Source organism: Acinonyx jubatus, chromosome C1, assembly GCF_027475565.1.
Source record: "Acinonyx jubatus isolate Ajub_Pintada_27869175 chromosome C1, VMU_Ajub_asm_v1.0, whole genome shotgun sequence".
In the NCBI taxonomy this organism is placed as follows: domain Eukaryota; kingdom Metazoa; phylum Chordata; class Mammalia; order Carnivora; family Felidae; genus Acinonyx; species Acinonyx jubatus.
In genome coordinates this window covers 17,879,884-17,899,754 of record NC_069381.1, presented here as the reverse complement: position 1 = coordinate 17,899,754, position 19,871 = coordinate 17,879,884, and the positions used below count along the sequence as shown (strand labels likewise).

Here is a 19,871-nt window from a genome sequence, read left to right as displayed (position 1 = left end):
TTCTGTCAAAGACACGATTGGAGGTGAGGCCCTGAGCTCAGAGGGTCTGTCCTGACCATGTCTAGTCTCTCTAAAGATGTCGTTTGCTGCTCACAGCTCCATCCAGCCCAGGGATTCTCAAACCCTGGCTGTTATGATCACTTGGGAGCTGTTACAGAGATAGCCTTGCCCAGGCCCCAACCCTCAGAGCTCTGATTTAACTGATCTGAGGTAGGGTCTGGGCCTGGGCATTGGTATCTTTTTTTTCTTTTTTAATGTTTATGTATACTTTTTGAGAGAGAGTGAGAGAGAGAGAGTATGCGAACAAGCGGGGGAGGGGCAGAGAGAGAGGGAGACACAGAATCTGAAGCAGGCTTCAGGCTCTAGGCTGTCGGCACAGAGCCCCACGCGGGGCTCGAATTCATCAACTGCAAGATCGTGACCTGAGCCGAAGTCAGAGGGCTCAACCGACTGAGCCACCCAGGCGCCCCCTGAGCATTGGTATCTTTATTCAAGTTCTTAGTAGGGGCACCTGGCCGGCTCAGTCGGTAGAGCGTGCAACTCTTGATCTCAGGGTTGCATGTTCGAGCCCCACATTGTGCGTAGGGATTACTTAAAATCTTAAAAAAAGTTCTCAGCGTGATTATGATGTGTGTAGTTCAGGCTAGGATACACTGATAGCTGAATAAAGTATTTTCCAAATTTTAGTGGGCATGCGTATCATTTGGATATCTCGTTAAAGGGCAGATTCTGTAGGTCTGCGGTGGGGCCTGAGAGCCTGCATTTCATTTTCTTTTTTTTTAATTGAGATATAATTGACCTTATCACACTGTATTCGTTTTAGGTGTAAACATTTCTAACAAGCTGTCGGGCAACGCCGATGTTGCTGGCCCGTGGACCACACTTAGGGTAGCGAGGGTCTCGTAAATACACTTAATTGCTTAACTCTGGCCATTTGTTGGCCCGTCCGCTGTTTACCTACTTTCCCTCCTCCCTCCCTGCGCCCTCCCTCCCTCCTTTCTTCTCATTCCGTCACTTATTCATTCATTCCCTTTCCCCCCATCACTGGCAACTTGCCATCTAGGGGAGAGCTACCAGGCAGGGGATGCCCTCCCTACCGGCTGACAGCCACCTTTCCAAAGTGACTCCTGTTTGCAAAGGACTTTCCTTCACTCCTTTCCCCCCCGTTTACTCTTTGGAGCAAGAGACAGTCCTAGAATGGCAGCTGTCAGGCTCAGGGGCTGCCCTTGCCCCCTGACTTCTCTGAGGGCAGGGCTGAATTTCCTCAAGCCCTGCAGGGCTCTCTTTGAGGTCCCCACGGCCTTTCTAGGCACCAACGGCCCTGGTCTCATCACGTGGTGGCTTTGCTGAGAACTGAGCCCTGGTGGCTGCTGGCCAACGTGTGGGTATGGAGCTGCCCGGCTCCCTTCCCGAACGTTGCAGCAAGCTATGCACGGGTACTGATTCCTTGTGGGTGCTAATTCGGCCAGACACTGCAGGATGACAAAGGCTTCAAGTTCAAGGCCTGTATAATTATGGCCTCTCTAGAGCAGTGGTTCTGGACCTTGACTGCACATTGTAATCACGGGGGTGGGTGGAGTGGTGCTTTAACGAGTTCTGAGGTCTGGGCCCACCCCCAGAAATTCTGATTTAAGTGCTCCAGGGTGGGGTCTGGCCGGTGGGGAGAGGGATAAAAGCTGCCCAGGTGATTCCAGGGTGCAAACCAAGGTCGAGAAGCACCACCTGCCTGCTTCCCAGCCTGCTTCTGGGAGGGGGGCAGGGAGCCGGCAGGAAGCTCTGAAGGAAGGACACAGATGCTGAGCACCTCTGGCACGCGTGGATGTGCCGGCACTCCGCACACACTCTGTCCTTCCATCCTCACACGTCATCCTGCTCTCACTTCTCGGGAGGTGTCAGAGCAGCGGCGAGGCTGGGAGTGGACACGGCATCTCCGGATGCCCACAGGGTCCCCTGAGCAGTGCCGTGCAGGCCATATTGGTGGCTGAGGCCAAAGGAAACATCAGTGATGCTGATCCTGGCTTCAAAATTTTGATATCTTGTTCATCATGGATTTTTTTTTTTGCCTTTATTTAAAAAAAAAAAAAAAAGCAACACATTGTGTTGATTTCTCTTGATTACTGAGCTCTTTGGCTCACTGGCGGGACCCTAGTCCTGGTGCGGACTCCAGGCAGGGCAGTGGGAATTAGGACCACAGGCTCTGGCTGTCAGAGCTGAGAGTTGGAGGCATCTGCGGTTTACAAATCTTTTAAAAAGTTTTGTTCAGACAGAAGTTTATGGGAAACCCTTGCGTGTAAAAGGGGAAAAGCGGGTCTGAAGTCTGGAGCGTCCTCAGAAGCTGCCGCTCTCCGACCCCCGCCCACCTCGAGGTGGCCTCTGAGACCGAGCGGTGAGCTCTGGGGCTCTAAAGATGATAGTTACAGATGACCGGCGGCGTAGACCCCCTGCGCCCCTCATTTCAGAGCCAAAGAAACTGAGGCCCAGAGGTGGTCGTGCGCTAGGAAGCGGGCAAAGGAGGAAGGAAGGGCAGGTTTGTCGTCTGTTCCCTAGAGGGAATAAAGGCCTTGATTTGTAGCCGTTGTCAATGTCTGTGGTGTAAATGCTCCCCGGGCAACGTCCCAGCATGATGTCACTGACCACGAAGCTGGGAAGAGACGGGAGCACCAGCTTTTGTGAGCTGCTGAGTCAGCTGCGGGGAGAATGGTGAGGCCCAGAGCGTGGGGGCGGAGCTGGCAGAGAACGCCGGTCACGGTCACGTGGCTCCCAGCCTGGGGCTCCGCGCGGGGTGAGGTCCTTCCCGGGACTTCTTCATCTCCAGTCAGTGGTCCTAGGGTCTTGACCTTCAACCTGTGGGGCGGCGTGAGACACAGATCTGGACATCAGGATCCCACTCCCTTCCCGGGGGCACCTCTGCTTCGCCCGTGCCCAGCCCTCGCCACCAGCCTTGGAGCCCAGGTAAAGCACCCTCAGGACAGAGGAGGAGGCGGGCCCAATATGCTTTCGCCCTCTCTTCCGGGAAGACTTCCACAGAAGGAACAAGTGTAGCGTTTGAAGTAATACATAGGTAGAATTTTATTACTAAATACCACGTGAGTATACAAAATGCATAATTGAATAACAGCTAAAAAAAATAGTCCAAGAATGTGAAATACACATTTTTTGAAATGATAAAAATGCATCCATGAAAAATATAAAATGTTGCATATATATACAATATATACTTATATATATATATATATATAACATAAATGAAAATTGTAAATAAGAAATGTGTACATCAGTGAACAGGCATGGAAGTTATTTTATACAGCAGCCACTCCAATGAATCAGCTCTATTATTTACAACTTGTATCAAGGAAATCCGGGAGAAAGAGAGTGTTTCCACCATGGTAACATTTAAAAGTTGTTTGCATTGAAAATCAAAAGAGTTTTCAAGTTAATTGACCAAAGGGTAAGGGATCCTCAGTCTGAAGCTGATGGAAGAACCAAGAATGCAGGCCGGACAGGAGTCGAGTCAGCTTTGGGAAAGAGGGTCCACTGGCACCATCTGAACAGCCAACCAGGAGATGGACTGAAAGCAGGGTCTTCCGAGAAGGAGACAGGCTATGGGAACGTTAAGCAGGACGACACTCTTTCTGGCTGGGCGGGGGCTGGCAGGAAGTCCAGGGTAGATTCAAGCATGAGATGGGGTTCAGGTCAGGATACCTCCTGGGTCCCTTCCTGACCTTGACATCTGTGGGTCTGTGATGTGTTTTTCTCAGGGAGGGCATTCAAGTAACAGCACTGGGGCATGAGGAGAGGTTGTGTGCGGCATGGGCCACTCCCCAGGGGGCTCCTTGCCTGGAGCCACCCCACGGGGTCTGAGGGTGTGGATGCTTGGGCCTCACAGCTCCTTCAGGATGATCTGAATCTTGCCATCGAGCTCCCCCATGTCCAGCAGGAAGGCGACGTGGTTGCTGTAGTGCTGGATGATGTTGTTGTCCATGTTGACCAAGATTCTGGAAGAGAAGAGGAGATGTGTCTAGAATGTGGCAGGCCCCTTGTTTCAGGGCTGCTGGGTGACAAGGATGACAGTAACGGTTACCACCTCTTGGGTGCCAACATTTTGGGCACCTCCTGGACTTTCCCTCTGACCGTCAGAACAACAGAGACGGGTATTCACTGTCCCCCGTTACGGCAGAGGCCACGATCCCCAAGTGGCCGAGCCACACCTCCAACCATGGCCACCGCTGCGCCAGACCACCTCTCCTAATACACACGAGTGTGGACACTCTGAGTGGCTGACGTGAGATGTGTGGAAGATGTGGTGTTCCTTGGTCACCAGGCCGGACCAAGGACTCGGGCACAAAGCGAGAGTTCAAGCACAAGAGGTGTGGTGGGTGGACCAGTGTGGTTTGGGTTCAATGGGAGGCTGCATTGTGTCACTCAGATGTGCCCGCCTGAGCCACAGGCAGGTGCCACACGAGTGCCCTCTCAGTTCCACCCCTACGAAGCTGCAATCTCACAGATGGCACAAGAGACTTGAGGGGCTCCGTCCTCTCTCCCCACACCCTCCAGGCAGGGACCTGGGCCAACCTGAGCGGGACCAAGCCTCCACGCCGTGGGCCTCCGCAGAGGGTCAAGGCCACGGTGTTAACCAGAGGACACCCCTCTGGCTGCTGCCTCCCTGATGAAGAGCCCAGTAAGATGTGACCTGACCTGACCACACCAGCTTCCCTTTGTAATGGAGTTGAGTGTCTGCAGCCACTCATCCATCCACCCCACTAGCATTTGCCAAGGCCGTTCCATGTGCAGGGCCCTGCGCCCAGCAAGAACAAGGGCCACACAGAGATCCTAGAGCCTGCCCTCCAGGAATTCAGAATCTAGTAGGGCCCGAGAAAATGACTCTTTGTAACCCTATGACTCCAGTGGGTAGATGGGGAAGCTGAGGCTCAAAGAAGCACAGGGGTCACACAGTTAATAGATGGCAGAACTGGACTTGAATCCAGATTTCGGTTTCTTTCTGCTGTACCAGTTTTTTAGAAAGAAAAACAAAAACCCTATGAATGTAAGTTAGGAAGTGGCATATGTAAGGAAGGCAAAATCCAGGGCTGGGAAAGAGTTTAGATGGCCGCAAGGTTATTTCAAGTGGGGCGGGAGTCGGGGGGGCTGAGGATCTCACGTTACTGCTCCCTGCTTCCGGCAAGTAGCTGTTGGCTTTCCAGGGGAAGCTCCGGGGAGGCGGTAGCCTTGTCCCCATCGTCCCCGAGTCTGGAGGATGGAGACCTTACAGAAGCAGCGAGCCTAAGCCTATGGCCTGTGTCGGGCCGTCTCTGCAGACGCTGCTGCTTCCAGCAAGGAGGTCTGGGCGCAGGCTGCCCAGGGCGGGGTGCTGACTGTCAGTGTCTCATTACGGCGCCCCACTTCCTTAGGTCCTGTCAGCCGTTCCTTCCTTTCACAGAGGGATCCTCGTCCAGGGGCTGCAGGCTGGGAACAGACCGGAGGAGGCCGGGCCTGGGCCAGAGGGGTGAGCGCTTTGCTGGCAGCCGGGTGTGTGATTCGGATAGTGGTATTTACTGGGGGCTTCTAGATGCCAGGCCCTGTGTGCCTTACGTGCATTAACTTGAAGGCTGCCTCCCTCCCACTCCCCTGCCGGGCTCCCCGCGGGCCCCGAGTGCACACCTACACACAAGGGATCCCAGACAAGCCCTCAGACCCCTTCCCTTCAGAGGTCAGTGACAACCGGGCCCTAGAGGCAGGGCTTGTTGGGAACCACTGTCCCAGAATGTGGGCCTCTTGTCACTTGCCAGCTACTAGCTGTCTTCTGTCCTGGTTCCCCTGAAACGCTTGGCCAGCTGCCGGGAAAACAATGTATTTGTTAATCTTTCAATCACTCAGTGGTGCTTGTAAAGCTGATTGTATCTACCTTTGTCCAGGGGACTCTCAGGAGGGTTCTGTGCAAAGAAACTAGGCCATCGATTAGAATTTTCTCTCTTCCTCAGAGGAGGTGAGTCTGACGCTGAGGGCGGTGGAAAATGGGCCCGGCATCTCCTCTCCCCAAAGCGTTTTTGTGGACTCTTCTCATTTAAGCATCTCAGAGGATGCTAGATCTGAAGTTTTCATGATTGCGAGTGTGGGGGGTGTAGGGTGCTTCTGAAGGGCCGCTGAGTGATGCCCTGGGCTATGGGGTTAGGCAAATACAAGACCTGGCCACGGTCTTTGTTTGCACATCACTTAGCAGTTAGAGGAACAAGCAGGAGGCGAGGTAAAAAATGGGTGCATGCAGAGGCTGGAGACAGGCCGGGATTCCTTCTGCTGGTTACTAACTACTCTGAACCTCAGTTTCCTCATCTGTAGAATTACAGATAATCACACCGAACTATGCCTGGGACTCATTTAGCCCAGCACCTGGCACATAGGACGTGCTCCACACGTGGACGCTATCATCCACATCCACGCAAGGGGGCTGGGGCATCCTTGCGTGTGTACCCCCACCCCCAAATCACACCGACACATTGCCTAGCCCCTCAGCGCAGCCTGCAGTGGCATCCGTCAGGGAGGCTGGTGGCCCAGGTGCCGCTGCAGCTGGGGGGCGTGGGCACTGGCACCAAGGGGAAGTAGGGCTGGGCTTGTCTGGGCAAAGCAGGGCCTGCCCTCTGCTATGAGGTGGATTCCGTCCCAGAGAACATGTGAGCCCCAATCTGAAACCGAAACTTGGAAGAAAAAAGCCCACAAAAAACCCTAGGCGCTCATACAACCAAAACCCAACGGATCCTTCTCCAGGGGCTGCAGGACCGCACCCCCCCCCCCCACCCTGCCCTTCTGGGGGAGGCTGCTGGGAACCAAAGAGGAGGGAGGGCTAGAGGCCAACCCCCGGGCCTGACTGGACGGGGCCTCAGCCTGGGAACAAAACCTGCCTGGCTTTGCAAAGCCTTCTAAAAAGGAAAGCCCGTAGTCAGTAACCACGGGGCGATGCCCAAGCACCTTCCGGGGGCCGCTAGTAAGTGTAGCTGGAGCTACACCATCTAGAGCAAGAGGATGGGGTCTGAGCTGTGGGCAGAGGGCTGGGAGTGGGTCCTCTGGGCAGGGAATGGCGCTGACAATTCCTCACTAACCCGAGGCCCCCGCTGGGCCGGTGCAGGGACTCAGTTCACGAGGGCTGTGAAGGTCCAGCTCACTGGCTCTGACCACGGGACCCAAACCTGGGAAGGCAGTCACCACATGGCCCTCCGTCTCCCCTTGCCAAGGGATCTCCCGGGCAGATAGCAAAGGGTGCTGTGGTGTTTAGCACTAATCCCCAGGAACATATGGAAGGTCCCGCACCGCTGGACCCTCTGCAAGGTAAAGCTTTATTCTCTGCTGCCTCATCCAGACCTGAGCGGGAGGCCTGGGGAGCATCCCCGGGGGGCTCCCTCAAAACCACATCAATCACTACCCCCTTTCCGGACTCATCAGCAGCTTTGCCCTTCTGGGGCCCCCTGACTCGGCCTGTGGCCACATTGCTGGGCCCTTCTGCCTCCACGCCGTTACGCTGCTGCTCCTGCTCCTGGATATTCCTTATCACCTCCAAGCCTCAATTTCCCCATCTGTGAAGCATGGGTAATGGGTGTCTACTTCATAGTGTGGCTGTGAGAGTTAAGTGAGCTACTCGTAGCCCAGTATCTGGCACATAGTCAAGTGAATGGTGGTCACTATCATCATCGTTATAATCAAATGACTTGGCTATCCAGCGGCCTCGGAACTTGGACCTGGGTCTTCTGATCTTTGAACCTGCGCTGCCCCTCCACCTGTGGTCTCTACAAAGACCCTTCCATCAGTCTGCCACTCTTTCCTTCCTGGTGGTGGTCAATGTCCGACCTCTGCAGGTGGCCTTGCCTGACTGGGGGCTTTCCACCCAACCCCACACCCCTCAGCCTTTCCACGAAGCCAAGTACAAATGCTGCTTGGCATGGGCCAGGCAGAGCACACCTGCTGGGAGCTCCCAGAGCCAACACTTTTAGAGGGAAAGGGGAAGGGGCGCCTGGGTGGCTCAGTCGGTTGAGCATCTGACTCTTGGTTTCGGCTCAGGTCGTGATTTCACAGTTCGTGGGTTTGAGCCTTGAGTCAGGGTCTGCGCTCATAGTGCAGAGCCTGCTTGGGATTCTCTCCCCACTTTCTGTCTGCCCCTCCCCTGCTCATGTGAATTCTCTCTCTCAAAAATAAGTAAATATTAAAAATTAGAATACAAAAATAAAATAGAGGGAAAGGGGCAGCACAGGGGGAAGGGGGAGGGAGAGCTGTTATGAGCACTTACCCCCGCTTACATTTCTTGTAGACTTTGTAAATGTTCTCTTCAGGGAACCCATACTTCTCAGAGATCTGGAAGAAAACAGTAGGGGATGTGTTGTCTGCTGCCCAGACTGGATCCATTCCAGCCTTTTATACTAGGACTTTTTATTTCCTGATTATGAATGTAACATACATCCATACTGTGGAAAAATCCAGAGAGGACAATTTCAATAGTCCCTAATCCTGTTTCTCAGAGATAAACGCTACTGACATCTGGGTGTGCCCTTTCCCATCTTTTGGCCATGCGTACAGATCTTTTATGTTCCACACAGACAGCTTTATAGAACTGTTTTTAGTTAACACTGTATGTTATAAGCCTTCCCGCATCACAACAAGCTCCTGAAAAACTGCATGTTTAGTGGCTGTAAAATACCCCAAAGAGCAGCCACCAGGTCCCCAACCTTCGCCTGTAGTCAGAACCACACTGTTCCAGCGGGTTCCACTCACCAGCTGCCGACTTTGGGCAAACTAGCTGGGGAAGCCGGTCGAAGCGCCTACCTCACAGGGGTGCTCACGTGACCAATCTGGCCCGTGTAAAACACCTGGGTCGGTTCCTGGCGGTGGAAGGCCTCCATAAGTGCTCACTGTTGTCCTTTTAGGAGGGGAGTGGTGGGGACGCTCCCACCCTGTCGCGAGGGGGATTATCGAAATATTGCCCCCTTCTAGGCAGGAATTACTAACCCCATTGGATGGGGGAGGATGCTGGGCTCAACCAAGGCCCAGCCGGATCCCTGGTCCTCCTGCCCCATCCCAACCGTCACGACCCAAATCACGGCTGCTCCTTCTGCAGACGAAGAACCTGCAGCTCTGAGCCTGCAGCTCCGAGGCCCGTGAGCGTGGCCGTGAGAGCCAGCCCGCTTCTCCCAGACCACCGGAAGTTTCCTCCGGGCCAGATGGGTCTGGTCTGGTCCCAGCTCCACCACCCGGAGGGCAGACTCTGAGCCGGTCACCAGCCTCGGCTTCCTCGTTTGCAAAACGGGCACAATAACGGGGTAAACGCACAGCGGGGTCCTGCGCAGGGACCGAGAAGATTACACGAAGGGCCCAGCGCGGGGCCTGTGCCCTGGTGAGAGGCTCGGGCAGAGGTTACTCTGCAGTCTGGCGTTACTGGCTGCGGCGAGCCTCAGACCAAGGGCTTCAGACTGACGCTCTCTCTGGCCTTTTAGGAAGAGGGTCAGGTTTGGCTCCTCAGTTATTCTCCGCCCTGCCGGAGATCCCTCCAGTCTAGAAAAGTTCTTAGGCTATTTGTTTTAATGGCTATATGGCTAGAAGCTTCCAGGAGGAAGATCTCCATTCACTCGAACGGACTTAGGTATTTTCTAACCACAAATTGTACAAAGACGGCGTAGGCTGCCCCGTGTGGCGGTGAGCTCCCCATTCCTGGAAGGACACGAGTCAAGAGCGGGTACCCGCCTGGGGAGAGAGCTCAAATACCAGATGGGGACCCTTTTAGGTACTGTCCGGCCCAAAGATTCTGAGTCAATATTCAAGTGACGTTAGTGGCCTTTTGTGAGCCCAACTTCTGGGGCTGGTGCCGACCAAGCAGGGTGGACGGTATGTGAAGTGACCAGGAGGGGCTAGCCGAGTGGAGAGAGCTTGGGCTGGATGGTAGCTCTGTCGCTTCGGCAAGTCGCCCGACCACTGGAAGGCCGTTTCCTTGTGGGAAGTGAAGAGATAATGATAGTACCCACTTTTCAGGGTTAAGAGAATATGGTGAGCTAGCAAACGCAGCTTGCTTGACACGATGCCTGGCACATAGTGGGTCTTCAGTAAAAGGAAGCTGGTGCTATTATTAGATTCATTCCCCCACCCCCACCGCCCTCCCGCCTGGCATCTTGGACCTGTCTGGCTTTGCTCTGTGGTTGGACCTTTAAGCACAGCCGGCCCTGGTGGAGGCTTGTGTTTGCTCGGTTTTAAGCTGAGGCACAAAGCTGCTGTGGGTTTTGTTCAAGGCTCTTTTGCCCGCTCTGGCAATCTGGGGGGTTGGGGAAGGTCTCCTTGCCCAGACGCCACCTTTGGCTGCCCCCGCCAGTGCCCCCCAGCCAACCACAGGCGAGAGGAATGAGGCCCCCTGGAAAAGAAAAAAGAGAGTCTCTGGGGCCTGGCCTTTTTGGGTTTCATTCCCATTAAAACAGAAACAGGTTTGCAAAGCCAACAAAAAGCTCTGGCCTGTCAGACAGCAGCCATCAGATTAGGGAGGATTTATGGTGTGTGTGCCTCCCAGGGTGGGGCCAGGGTTCTGGCTTCGAGATAACATCACAGAGGCACGCCCCCACCAGCCAGGCCCGCAGGCCCCCCTGAAATGGGGTGGGACAGGTGGACCATCAGAAAGCCAGGGTTCCAGCATATTCCTTCTCAGAGGCTTCCTGTGGGAAATCAGAACTGTGTGGTGAAGAGTGGGGACAGGAACTCAGAGTGGGGTCCGGCCAGGGCTGGGCGGGGTCACAGGGCCTCTTACCGCATTCCTCAGCCCCTTCAGGTCTGGCGTCTTCAACATGAGGGCGTCAAACACCTCCTCGGTCTCCCTCCGCACATACAACAGAACTGAGAGGCAAAGGGGTGGCTTTAGTGGTGAGGGGAGGGTCAATGAGCCGGGGAATACCTCATGGGATGGGGGAATCTTCAAAAGTATCGTTTCGGGCATTCGATTGAATTCTGCAGGAAAGGCAAATCCTCGCTGAGGGTCTGTACCCAGATGGGAAATCCCACGGGCTCTGCAGGCCCCCCTCAGACTGTGCTAATCTGGGCAGGTTGGAATCCCTGCTCTATCACCTGCCAGCCAGGTGACCTTGAAGAAGATATTGTTACCTCACTGAGCCTCACTTTATCCAAATGGGAAATGGAGGTGGCCCCACCCCCTATTTCACAGGGGTGTTGGGGAATTAATGACATGACATTTTAAACACCAAGTGCGGTACGAGGTTCCATGCAAGGTTGCCAGGAGCTTTTGATCTTGGCTGCTGGCTGGTTTCTTCCTGATGATCAGCTATAGCCCCCTGAGGTTTGGGCACATCCCCCTCTCCCAGGAAGTTACAGATTTAGGCTGTCAGAGCCAGAAAGCCAGGTATGGAAACCCAATGCTGTTCCCACCCCCAGAAGAGAAGGGGGGGGGGGTTGCCCAACATAATGGACCTGTTGCCTCGGCCCAGCTGCTGTGGGATGCCCAACAAGGGACATGCCCACGAGGCCAGTGGAGGCAGAAGACCTCCGGCTCCACTGTCAACTCTCCAAGCACCCTGCGTGTCACCCTTATCCCCACTCCACCCTCAAGTCGTGGCCCAAATACAGCTCCAAAGAGCTCCTTGCGCCCTCTCTGCTGGGTGGGTGCCGCCCCGGCGGCCAGGCCAGGATTGGCGTTCGAGGCTTTGGGGAAGGCCCCGTGGGGGGCTGGGGGCCACACGGTGGGCTCAGAGAACAGATGGGCAGGGAGTGAGGGTACCTCTCTGAAGATCGTCTTCCTTGGCTTTTTTGGAGGGCAGAGACTCAAACTCCTCAGCGAAGGGTGAGCAGGAGCGCTTCAGAGGCAGCCTGGGGGGTGACAGGGAGGGGCTCGTGAGGAATCCGGGGGATCCCAGAGTTGGAAGCGGCCCCAGATGTGCAGAAAACCCCATGAGGGCAGGCACAGCGCAGGAGGACGGCAGCGAAAGCAGCAGGTTCTGGAGGTGGGACTGCCTGGGTTCGAATCCCACTCACTAGCTGGGTGACTCGGGATGAGTCTCTTAGTCCCTCAGTGTCCCCTTCTATCAAATGGGGTGACAATTAGGTAAGGACAAGAATACTTCATAAAGTTGTGAGGCTGAAGGACGTCACGCAAACTGCTTTCAGAACAGCGTGTGACACACAGTTGGGTCTCAGTAAATATGGACTCTTGTTTCATCATCAGCGTGTTGTTCTTTTTTGGGAGAATCCACTCGGATGTGAGGCGGGGAGAGGGGGAAGCGTTGTGGGGTTTGGGGGAAGACAGGCTTAGGTTCCAGCCCACCTCTGCTGCTTAAGAGCTGTGTGAGCCTGGCCACGTCACTTCACTTCTCTGAGTCTCCATTTCCTCATCCATAAAGCCGGGCAATAACCCCTGCTCGCCTGGCTGGCTGGCACTGTGGTTCGGTGTGAAAGCACCAGAGGAAAAGTACCCCTTGTCTTTGGGGGAAGAGACTGATATCGACACTGAGGTGCTTTCTTATGTGTGCTTTTCCTCTCACATGGCCCCCCATCCCTGCCTCAAGCCCACGAGGCCATTTTTCCATTTTTTCCCTCAGACAGATCTCTACGCTGACACAGGGGGGGATGGGGCCCTTCGGGGCGCCTCCCTCCCTCCTCAAGTCAGGGAGGGGGTGTGTGTGTGGACCCCTCAGTTGGTCCTCCAGCACTGTGGCCCCTCCTAACTCTCCAAATCTGTGCTACCATCTCAGAGGCCTTTTCTTTCCCTTTTTACAAGCAGGTGTCTCGCCAGAGATTCGCCAGCTTTTCACATAAAACAAACCCATAAAAACGCAGGCAGTTTCAGTGAGAAAGGAGCGTGAATGTAGCTTGGGGGTTGGGAGCAGAGTCCCATGGCTGCTTCCTCTGTGCCCAGGCCCTGGCATGGGGGGCAGCACAAGCAGCAGGGGGCCAGGCGGGGGGGGGGGGGTGGTGAGGCCCTTACCTGTTGGAGCTGCTCTGACCTGCCGAGGGCACTGCCTGCAATGAACAGAGAAGACATTCTCCATCACATGCAGGCAGGAAGATGAGAGGGGCCTTCTGCTGCTGGTGGCCTTCTGGGGGGAGGGGGCACAATCTTTGTGGGGGTGAGGTGGGGAATGCGGTTGTGATGGCTTTCCAGCCCATTCTGCTCAGATTTAGTCCTCCTAGGTGAGCTGAGATCTTGAGTGGAAAGGGAGCAACCAGCCCAAGTGGAAGGGTCGGGGACTGAGCCTGGAGGTGCTAAAGGAACGTGGCCAACTCCATGAGCCCCACCTGAGCCCCAGCTTGCCCAGAAGGGTCGGGACTGCACACCATCATGCAGGGCAGTGGAAGCTGAGGCACAGGGGAAAAGGGGGTGGGGGGAAGGGCACTCTCCGGAGGGTTCCAGAGACTGTCTGCAGCAGTCATCGCCAGTTCCGTGAGGTGAGGCACCGGGCCTGGTGAGTGCCTCCGGAAGGAACGCACCCAGCAGGAGGCAGAGTCGGGACTGAGCGGCCCCCAGGCTCATAGATGCGAGGGTGCCTCCCTCTTCCCCACAGAGCAGCCGTCAGCCTGGCCACAGGGCCTTCAATCCCGAGAGTGGTCATCTCCCAACTCGGGGCCTCTGGCTGGGGAGAGACACTAGGGTGATGCGGCCACCTGACTGTGGGGCCACAGAGCGCTTCCGGGGCGGGGCAGTGAAGGGAGGATGGTGGACGCAGGAGGCCTTTAAGTGTGGACCACGGGCCGCTTCCGAACTAGCTGCTCTTGGGGCACCTGGGTGGCTTAGTCGGTTAAGCAGCTGGCTGTTGGTTTCGGCTCAGGTCACGATCTCACGGTTTGTGGCTTCGAGCCCCGTGTCGAGTTCCATGTGGGGAATTCTCTCTCTCTCCCTCTCTCTGACCCCTGCTCCTATTCTCTCTCTCTCTCTCTCTCTCTCAAAATAAGTAAATCAACTTAAAAAAGAAAAAAAGAACTGCCTGCTCTTTCAGTTCCAGAATCTCTTATTGTTCGAGGGCAAGGGCTGTTTCTGCAAACAGTCCCACCTACACGGAGGGACCTCAATGGCAGGAAATAGTCAGACTGTTTAATATGGAAGCAAACTACTAGATAGGCTCTGGAGTCTCGATTCTGCCACTGAGCTATGGTGTGGCCTTATCTGGAAAGTGGAGAGGACAGCAGTGTCTCCCTCAAAGGATGGCTCACTGGCCTGAGAGGTGGTACAGCTAGAATTCCCGGGCGTGGCTTCTAAAGCCGAGGTGCCTGCGTCCACACCCTGGCTTTGCCATGTACCGTGTGGTTTTGGTCTCCGCCTCAACGTCCAGCCCACAAGTCCAGGGAGAGTCGTGGTATCGATCTCCCGGGGAGGTAGTGAAGGTTAACGCAGCCGGCGCGTGGACCGTGCTGACAGCGGCACCTGGCGCACAGCGAGCGCTCGCGGGCATTGCCGCGACCATCGTGATCCACACAGCGTTGAGTCAGCTGCAATCTAATTTGGGGCTCAGAAATTCGGACCCTCCGTGTGTGCCCCAGGTGTGAACGCTTTGGTGGTTATGAAATCCGTTTCTTCGTTAACCTTCTTCTCCCCAGTAGAAAAGTTTCACTAATGTTACATATGGATGTATGGCCATGTTTTTAATCCCCTGGGATTCAATACAAGTATTTGCATCTTGATGTTAAAAAAAAAAAAGTCGGGGGTGGGGGGGGACACGCCTGGGTGCTTCAGTCGGTTAAGAGTCTGATTCTCGATCTCGGCTCAGGTCACGATCTCACGGTTCGAGAGTTCAAGCCCTGCATCAGCTTGGGACTCTTGTCTCTTTCCCTCTCTGTCTGCCCCCCCCCCCCCACTCACTTTCTCTCTCAAAATAAATTCATTAACTTAAAAATATATATACATTGGGGCCTATAAAGATCTAAATTGGTCTGTAGTGGCTGAGTGGTAGGTTTCTCCTCACTGGCCTGTGCTGATCAGACCCCACCCAGGGGCCGAGACGCTCTCTGGCCCAAGACCCTCACCCCTCCGGGACGCTGCACGCTGGAAAAGTGCACATTAGGGATGAACAGCACCGGTGGGGTCTCCAGGTCAGCCTCAGGCCGCAAGTAGGTGGTCTCATTGCCCCTGAAGCCAGACAGCAGGCAGCCCTTCATACCTGCTGGGAAAAGGAAGGCACTGCGTCCGAGGCCCCTCTCTTCACGTCCCAAGCCTCTGCCCTCCAGTCTCCTTCTCCCCTTCACCCCAGGCCAGCCCAGCCCCTGACTCATCCCCACTGACCACTGTTGCTGGAGTCGGGGCACTTGACCTTCCTCCGGAACTGCTTTCGTTCATCATCCCGCATTTTCCTTTCTGCTCCCTGCCGGGAAGAGGGCCAAGGGGGTCACCCAGGGCCTTGGGAGGGGCTGGCTGCTTTGCATCTTAAATCTGGACCAGCCATCCAGTGCTGCTTTCTTTCCAAAGTGAGACCGGGAGATGGGAAAGCACCAGCTCCCAGCCTATGCGGCCCAGCCCAGCCTTGTCTGAGGCCAGTACAGGCCACAAGAGAGAAACAGATGTGGAGAGAGAGGAACAGAGAGAGAAACAGAGAAGAGGGAAGTGGAGTCAGAGAGGGATGCGAAGAAGAAAGAGAAACATGAGAGACACAGACACAGAAAGAGACATGGAGAGATACTGAGGTCTAGAAAGAGATCTTCAGAAAGAGACAGAGATGAGAGACAGAAGCGCAGAGAGACCGGGGAAAATGCGCACAGGGGCCAAGGCAGACAGTGACGAGCACACAGAGGAGAGAGGTGTTTGGAGAGCAAGAAGCAGAGACAGACCGACACACCCCGCGCTGCTGGGGAGGACGCGAGGGTGGGGGCTGGCCCTCCTCCCTGCCGGGGCCCAGCAGAGGGCCCGTCCACCCCAGCCACCTTGTCACAGAAGATCTTGATCTGGCAGACGGCGCGGTGCACCAGGCGCTCAGCGCCCGAGCCACAGTCGTAGGTGTCGATCTGCAGGTTCAGGGGGACGCCCTTCACCCCCTTCTGCGAGGAGAAGTCTGTGCTGAGGCAGTTGACACCGATGAACACCTGGGGACACACAGGGGAGCTGGATAAACAGCCTGCGCCGGCGGCCAGCCCTGCCGTCCCAAAACCGCCCTGCATATTGAGCCTGGGAAACGGCGCCCCTGGAAGGCGCCTGTCACCACCTCTTTTACAGATGGACAGACTTGTGCCCAGGGCAGCGTGCCAGCTTTCCCCAGGGGACACAGTGGGTGCACGGAGCACCTAGTGGGCCTGGCACGCAGTGGCCTGTCATGGGGAGTGGGACGGCTGGGGTCTCAACCCAAAGCCTCCGCCCAACTCTGACGGCAGTCTGGGGTGAGTCTCAGCTGGGCACTCCCTGCCAAGCTCGCCTGACGACTGTCTGCCTGACCGACTCCTCCGTGGGGCGCCAGGGCCAGACCCCACTCCAGACTGGCCGCTGTTCTCTGGGACATTTCCCTCGGAAGTGGTCCTGACCTGCACAGGTAGGGGTGGGGTGCGGTGCCTGAGCAGATCCCCTTCTTTCCTCGGCTGTGGGGGGCCAGGCCCCCGGGCGGGCGCATGCCTGACATACCTCCCCCTCAGCCAACTCAGCCCTAATGCAGCTCCCACCCAGCTCACACCTGAGAGAGACCCAAGCCTGGGGGCTTAAGAGGCTGTGAGAAAATCCCAACCGAAACCCTCCTCTCCCTTCCTACGAAACTCTTTCCCCGCCTCCCCGAACTGGAGGCCCCAGTCCCTCCTCTGGCCCCTGGCATCTGTTTGAATAATAATAATCCCTCACGTTTGTGCCTCCTTTCGTGTTTTCGGAGCCCCTTGAGCTCCGTTTCCTCCCAGCGGCCTGGACCGCTCCATGAGGCAAGCCGGGAGACAGGACCCAGCTCCCCCGCTTGTCTAGGCCAGAAATGTTTTTGCCAGGGCTGGACTCAACCGTGGAATGATAGGGCAGGCCTGGCCCAAGGAGGCAAAGGGACCCAGTCCCTGAATGTCAGACTAGTGCCCTGTCCACGGTGCCGGCTCTCCAAACAGAAAACCAGGGCACAGAGAGGCCCGGAAGCACATGGAAAGTTGGCCTTAGGCACCAAATGGCTGGTATGAAAGAGTCACCAGAGGCTCCATTTTCAGGCCTCTCCAGTGGGTCTGGCGCCGGGCCCATCTCTTTGACACGCATGATCCCGTGGAATAAATCCCCACCCCGGCCCCAGGAGGTGGACTCCTTTCCCTCCTTACGGATGCGGGAAGCCACGTAACAGATCTCAGCCTCATCTACCAGACTCCAAAGCATTTGTCCTGCCACACTGACGGCCTGCAAGTCAGGGAAGCTGGTGTCCTCGGCGGCTTGCCGTGTGACCTTGCACGAGGCTCAGTTCTCCCATCTGGTGAGTGGGTGGATGGGATTCGTAACGGCAGCCACCGCTTGGGTGTCAGACTGCGCTCTACTTCCACTAATCTCCCGTGATCCTCCCGTCAACCTCTCAGCGGGTGCTACAACTGCACCCCAGTTTGATGGCCGAGGCGCCGGTCTGAGGTCACGCAGCTGGAGGTAGGCCTAGCCCTTCTGGCTTTAGAGCCAGTGCTGTGTGCCCTGCCTCCTCCGTAGGCGCCCTCATCAGAGCGGCTGCCACAATCCCAGGTGCCCACCTGGGGACTTGTGAGCGACCAGCCCCATCACAGCCACACACTGACCTTGGCCTCCTCGTTGACATTCCACACGAAGGACAATGCATTATAGGCCACCTCCTCGATGTGCTGCACGGTGTTGAAGTTTTCTTTGCAGTCGGCTGAAACCACAGGAGACCAGGAGAGTCAGGAGGAAAGGGGTTTGGGGACGTGGTGGGGAGGTGTTTGTACTGTCTTCCCCAAGAACCATCCCTCAATTGGGGTGGGGGGGGGCAGGGGCAGGTGAGCAGGGGGAAGGAAGGACTGACTGCTGTGCCCTGAGTTGCAGATGCAAAAACTGAGGTCCAACCTGGGAAGCAGATCTGCCCACACCCCACAGAGAATCCCTAACTCTGCCAACGAGGTCAGGGCCCTCATGATTTTGGGGTGGGGGTTAGCGTTCTCACTGGGACTGTGATTGAGGAGATCTCCCAGATAAAATACTAGTAGTAGTGATGAGGGCAGCGATGGTGGTAGGAATATCGAACAAACGGTAGAACCACCACCCCGTTGATTGAACACGTCAATGTGGCGAGCCCTCTGTTAATCCTCACAATGATGCTATGTATACGCAGTTTACACATGCAAAAAATGAAGCTCGGAGAAGTCGGGTCACTTGACCAGGGTCACACAGCTAGCAACAACAACAAAAAAAGGCACAGCAAGAATGGAGCTCAGCTTTGGCCCCTGAACACAGGCTCCTACCCACTTGCTATGTAGCCTCTCAGTTAAGTCACAGAATCACCCCTATGTATATCATGTTCTCCGGTACACGTGCTCCCAGGCAGAAGAAACAGCACATAGGCAGGCAGGGCAGCTGGCCTTATTCCATTTGACTGCTGAAGAAACTGAGGCTCGGAAAGGGGAGGTGACACAGGTCACACGGTCAGAAGAGTGTGGAGCCAGAACCTTGAGGCCCGAGGATGGGCTGTGCCTCCTACGTGTCCCATCCCAGGGCCTGGGGCAGGGATGAGGTGGCACCTCGTGCCCCTTCCCCGGGCCCCCTAGCTGCTGACAGAGCCGAGGTCCCAGCTCCCAGAGCAGAGCTCTCTCGCACCGCCCTTCAAACCTTCCCAGTCACCAGCTGCCTGCTCTCTTGTCTTATGCATTTGTGTCTCAATTGGCTAAGCCCCCCGTGGGGACAAGCAGGCCAGGGGTCTATTTATCCAACACTGTTGGGGTCTCTAGGGCACTGTTTATCCCAAAGCAACACAGTAAAAGGCCACAGCCTGCAGCCAACAGATGCAAATCCCTGCAAACCCCATAGTTATGACCTGGAGACAGGGGCCAGGCAGGCGGCTGGGGTCAGAAGGAAGTCCTGCAGAGATCACAGAGGGCTGGGAAAAAGGGCACTTCAAGACCTGATTGGGGTGTGTGTATGTGTGTGTGTGACAGAGAAATTGTGGGGGGGAGGGCAGAAGGGAGGGAGATGGAGAGAGGAGGCTTGAGTGGGCTCTCACCCACATCGATGACACGCTGCTTGGCAGTGGGTTGCCGGGAATGCCAGTGCTTCCAGAAGCGTAGCTGCTCCACCGGGACTTTCTCATTGTCAAAGACCACCATCACCACACTCTGCAGGCACAAGCAGCCACAGTGACTCCCAGCCTCCTGGAGAGGCCCAGGCATCCCCTGACCCTTCCCAGAGCCTTGGTCCGGTACCCCTGCCCTTTTGCCTCAGTTTCCCCCACTCTATGGCAATGGACAGTTATCCTAGGGTCCTTGTCAGGCAGGGCTGGCCCAACCATCCTACCCCTTTCCCAAGCTGCTCCAGGGGCAACATACCTTGACTTTGTTGGAGGACAAGGCAAGGCCTTTGCCGCCTGCTGGGGTCCGCAGGGTGATGGGATAGAACTGGCCTTTGTTGAGGTAGGCCATAGGCGACTCCCCTGACTTGATGTGGATGGCTTTGGGGGAGCCCAGGGTGTACTCAAAGTCACTGCAGGGAAGAGAGGGTGAGGACAGTAAGGCTGAGCTCCCAGGCAGGAGTATCCCAGAGGGCAGTGGGGCAGGGAGCCTGAGGCTGTGCTATGGATTTGCTGTGTGACCTAGTAAATCACTCAACCTCCCTGGGCCTCAGTTTCCACACTTTTGGTTTCTTTCCTTCCTTTTTCCTCTTTCTTTCTTTCTTTTTCTTTCTTTCTTTCTTTCTTTCTTTCTTTCTTTCTTTCTTTCTTTCTCTCTCTCTCTCTCTCTCTCTCTCTCTCCCTCCCTCCCTCCTCCCTTCCTTC

The 19,871-nt window shown here is 55.8% G+C and overlaps 1 protein-coding gene across 4 annotated transcripts in view; it reads right to left on the bottom strand.

Moving 5' to 3' along the window:
• Positions 1-3,037: 3,037 nt before the first annotated feature.
• GRHL3 (grainyhead like transcription factor 3) overlaps positions 3,038-19,871 on the bottom strand; it is a 34,660-nt gene continuing 17,826 nt past the window's right edge. For 2 of the 4 annotated variants that reach the window (XM_027060082.2, XM_053208953.1), the window contains exons 6-16: positions 19,426-19,579; positions 19,104-19,215; positions 17,671-17,765; positions 15,871-16,029; positions 15,236-15,314; positions 14,980-15,116; positions 12,947-12,981; positions 11,744-11,832; positions 10,763-10,848; positions 8,270-8,334; positions 3,038-3,995 (exon numbers count right to left, since the gene is read on the bottom strand). In XM_027060082.2, the coding sequence (XP_026915883.2) occupies positions 3,881-3,995; positions 8,270-8,334; positions 10,763-10,848; positions 11,744-11,832; positions 12,947-12,981; positions 14,980-15,116; positions 15,236-15,314; positions 15,871-16,029; positions 17,671-17,765; positions 19,104-19,215; positions 19,426-19,579 (1,126 nt within the window). In that variant the 3' untranslated portion in view covers positions 3,038-3,880. The remainder of the gene's footprint in view (positions 3,996-8,269; positions 8,335-10,762; positions 10,849-11,743; positions 11,833-12,946; positions 12,982-14,979; positions 15,117-15,235; positions 15,315-15,870; positions 16,030-17,670; positions 17,766-19,103; positions 19,216-19,425; positions 19,580-19,871) is intronic. The other 2 variants (XM_053208959.1, XM_015075202.3) reach the window with 2 other exon arrangements.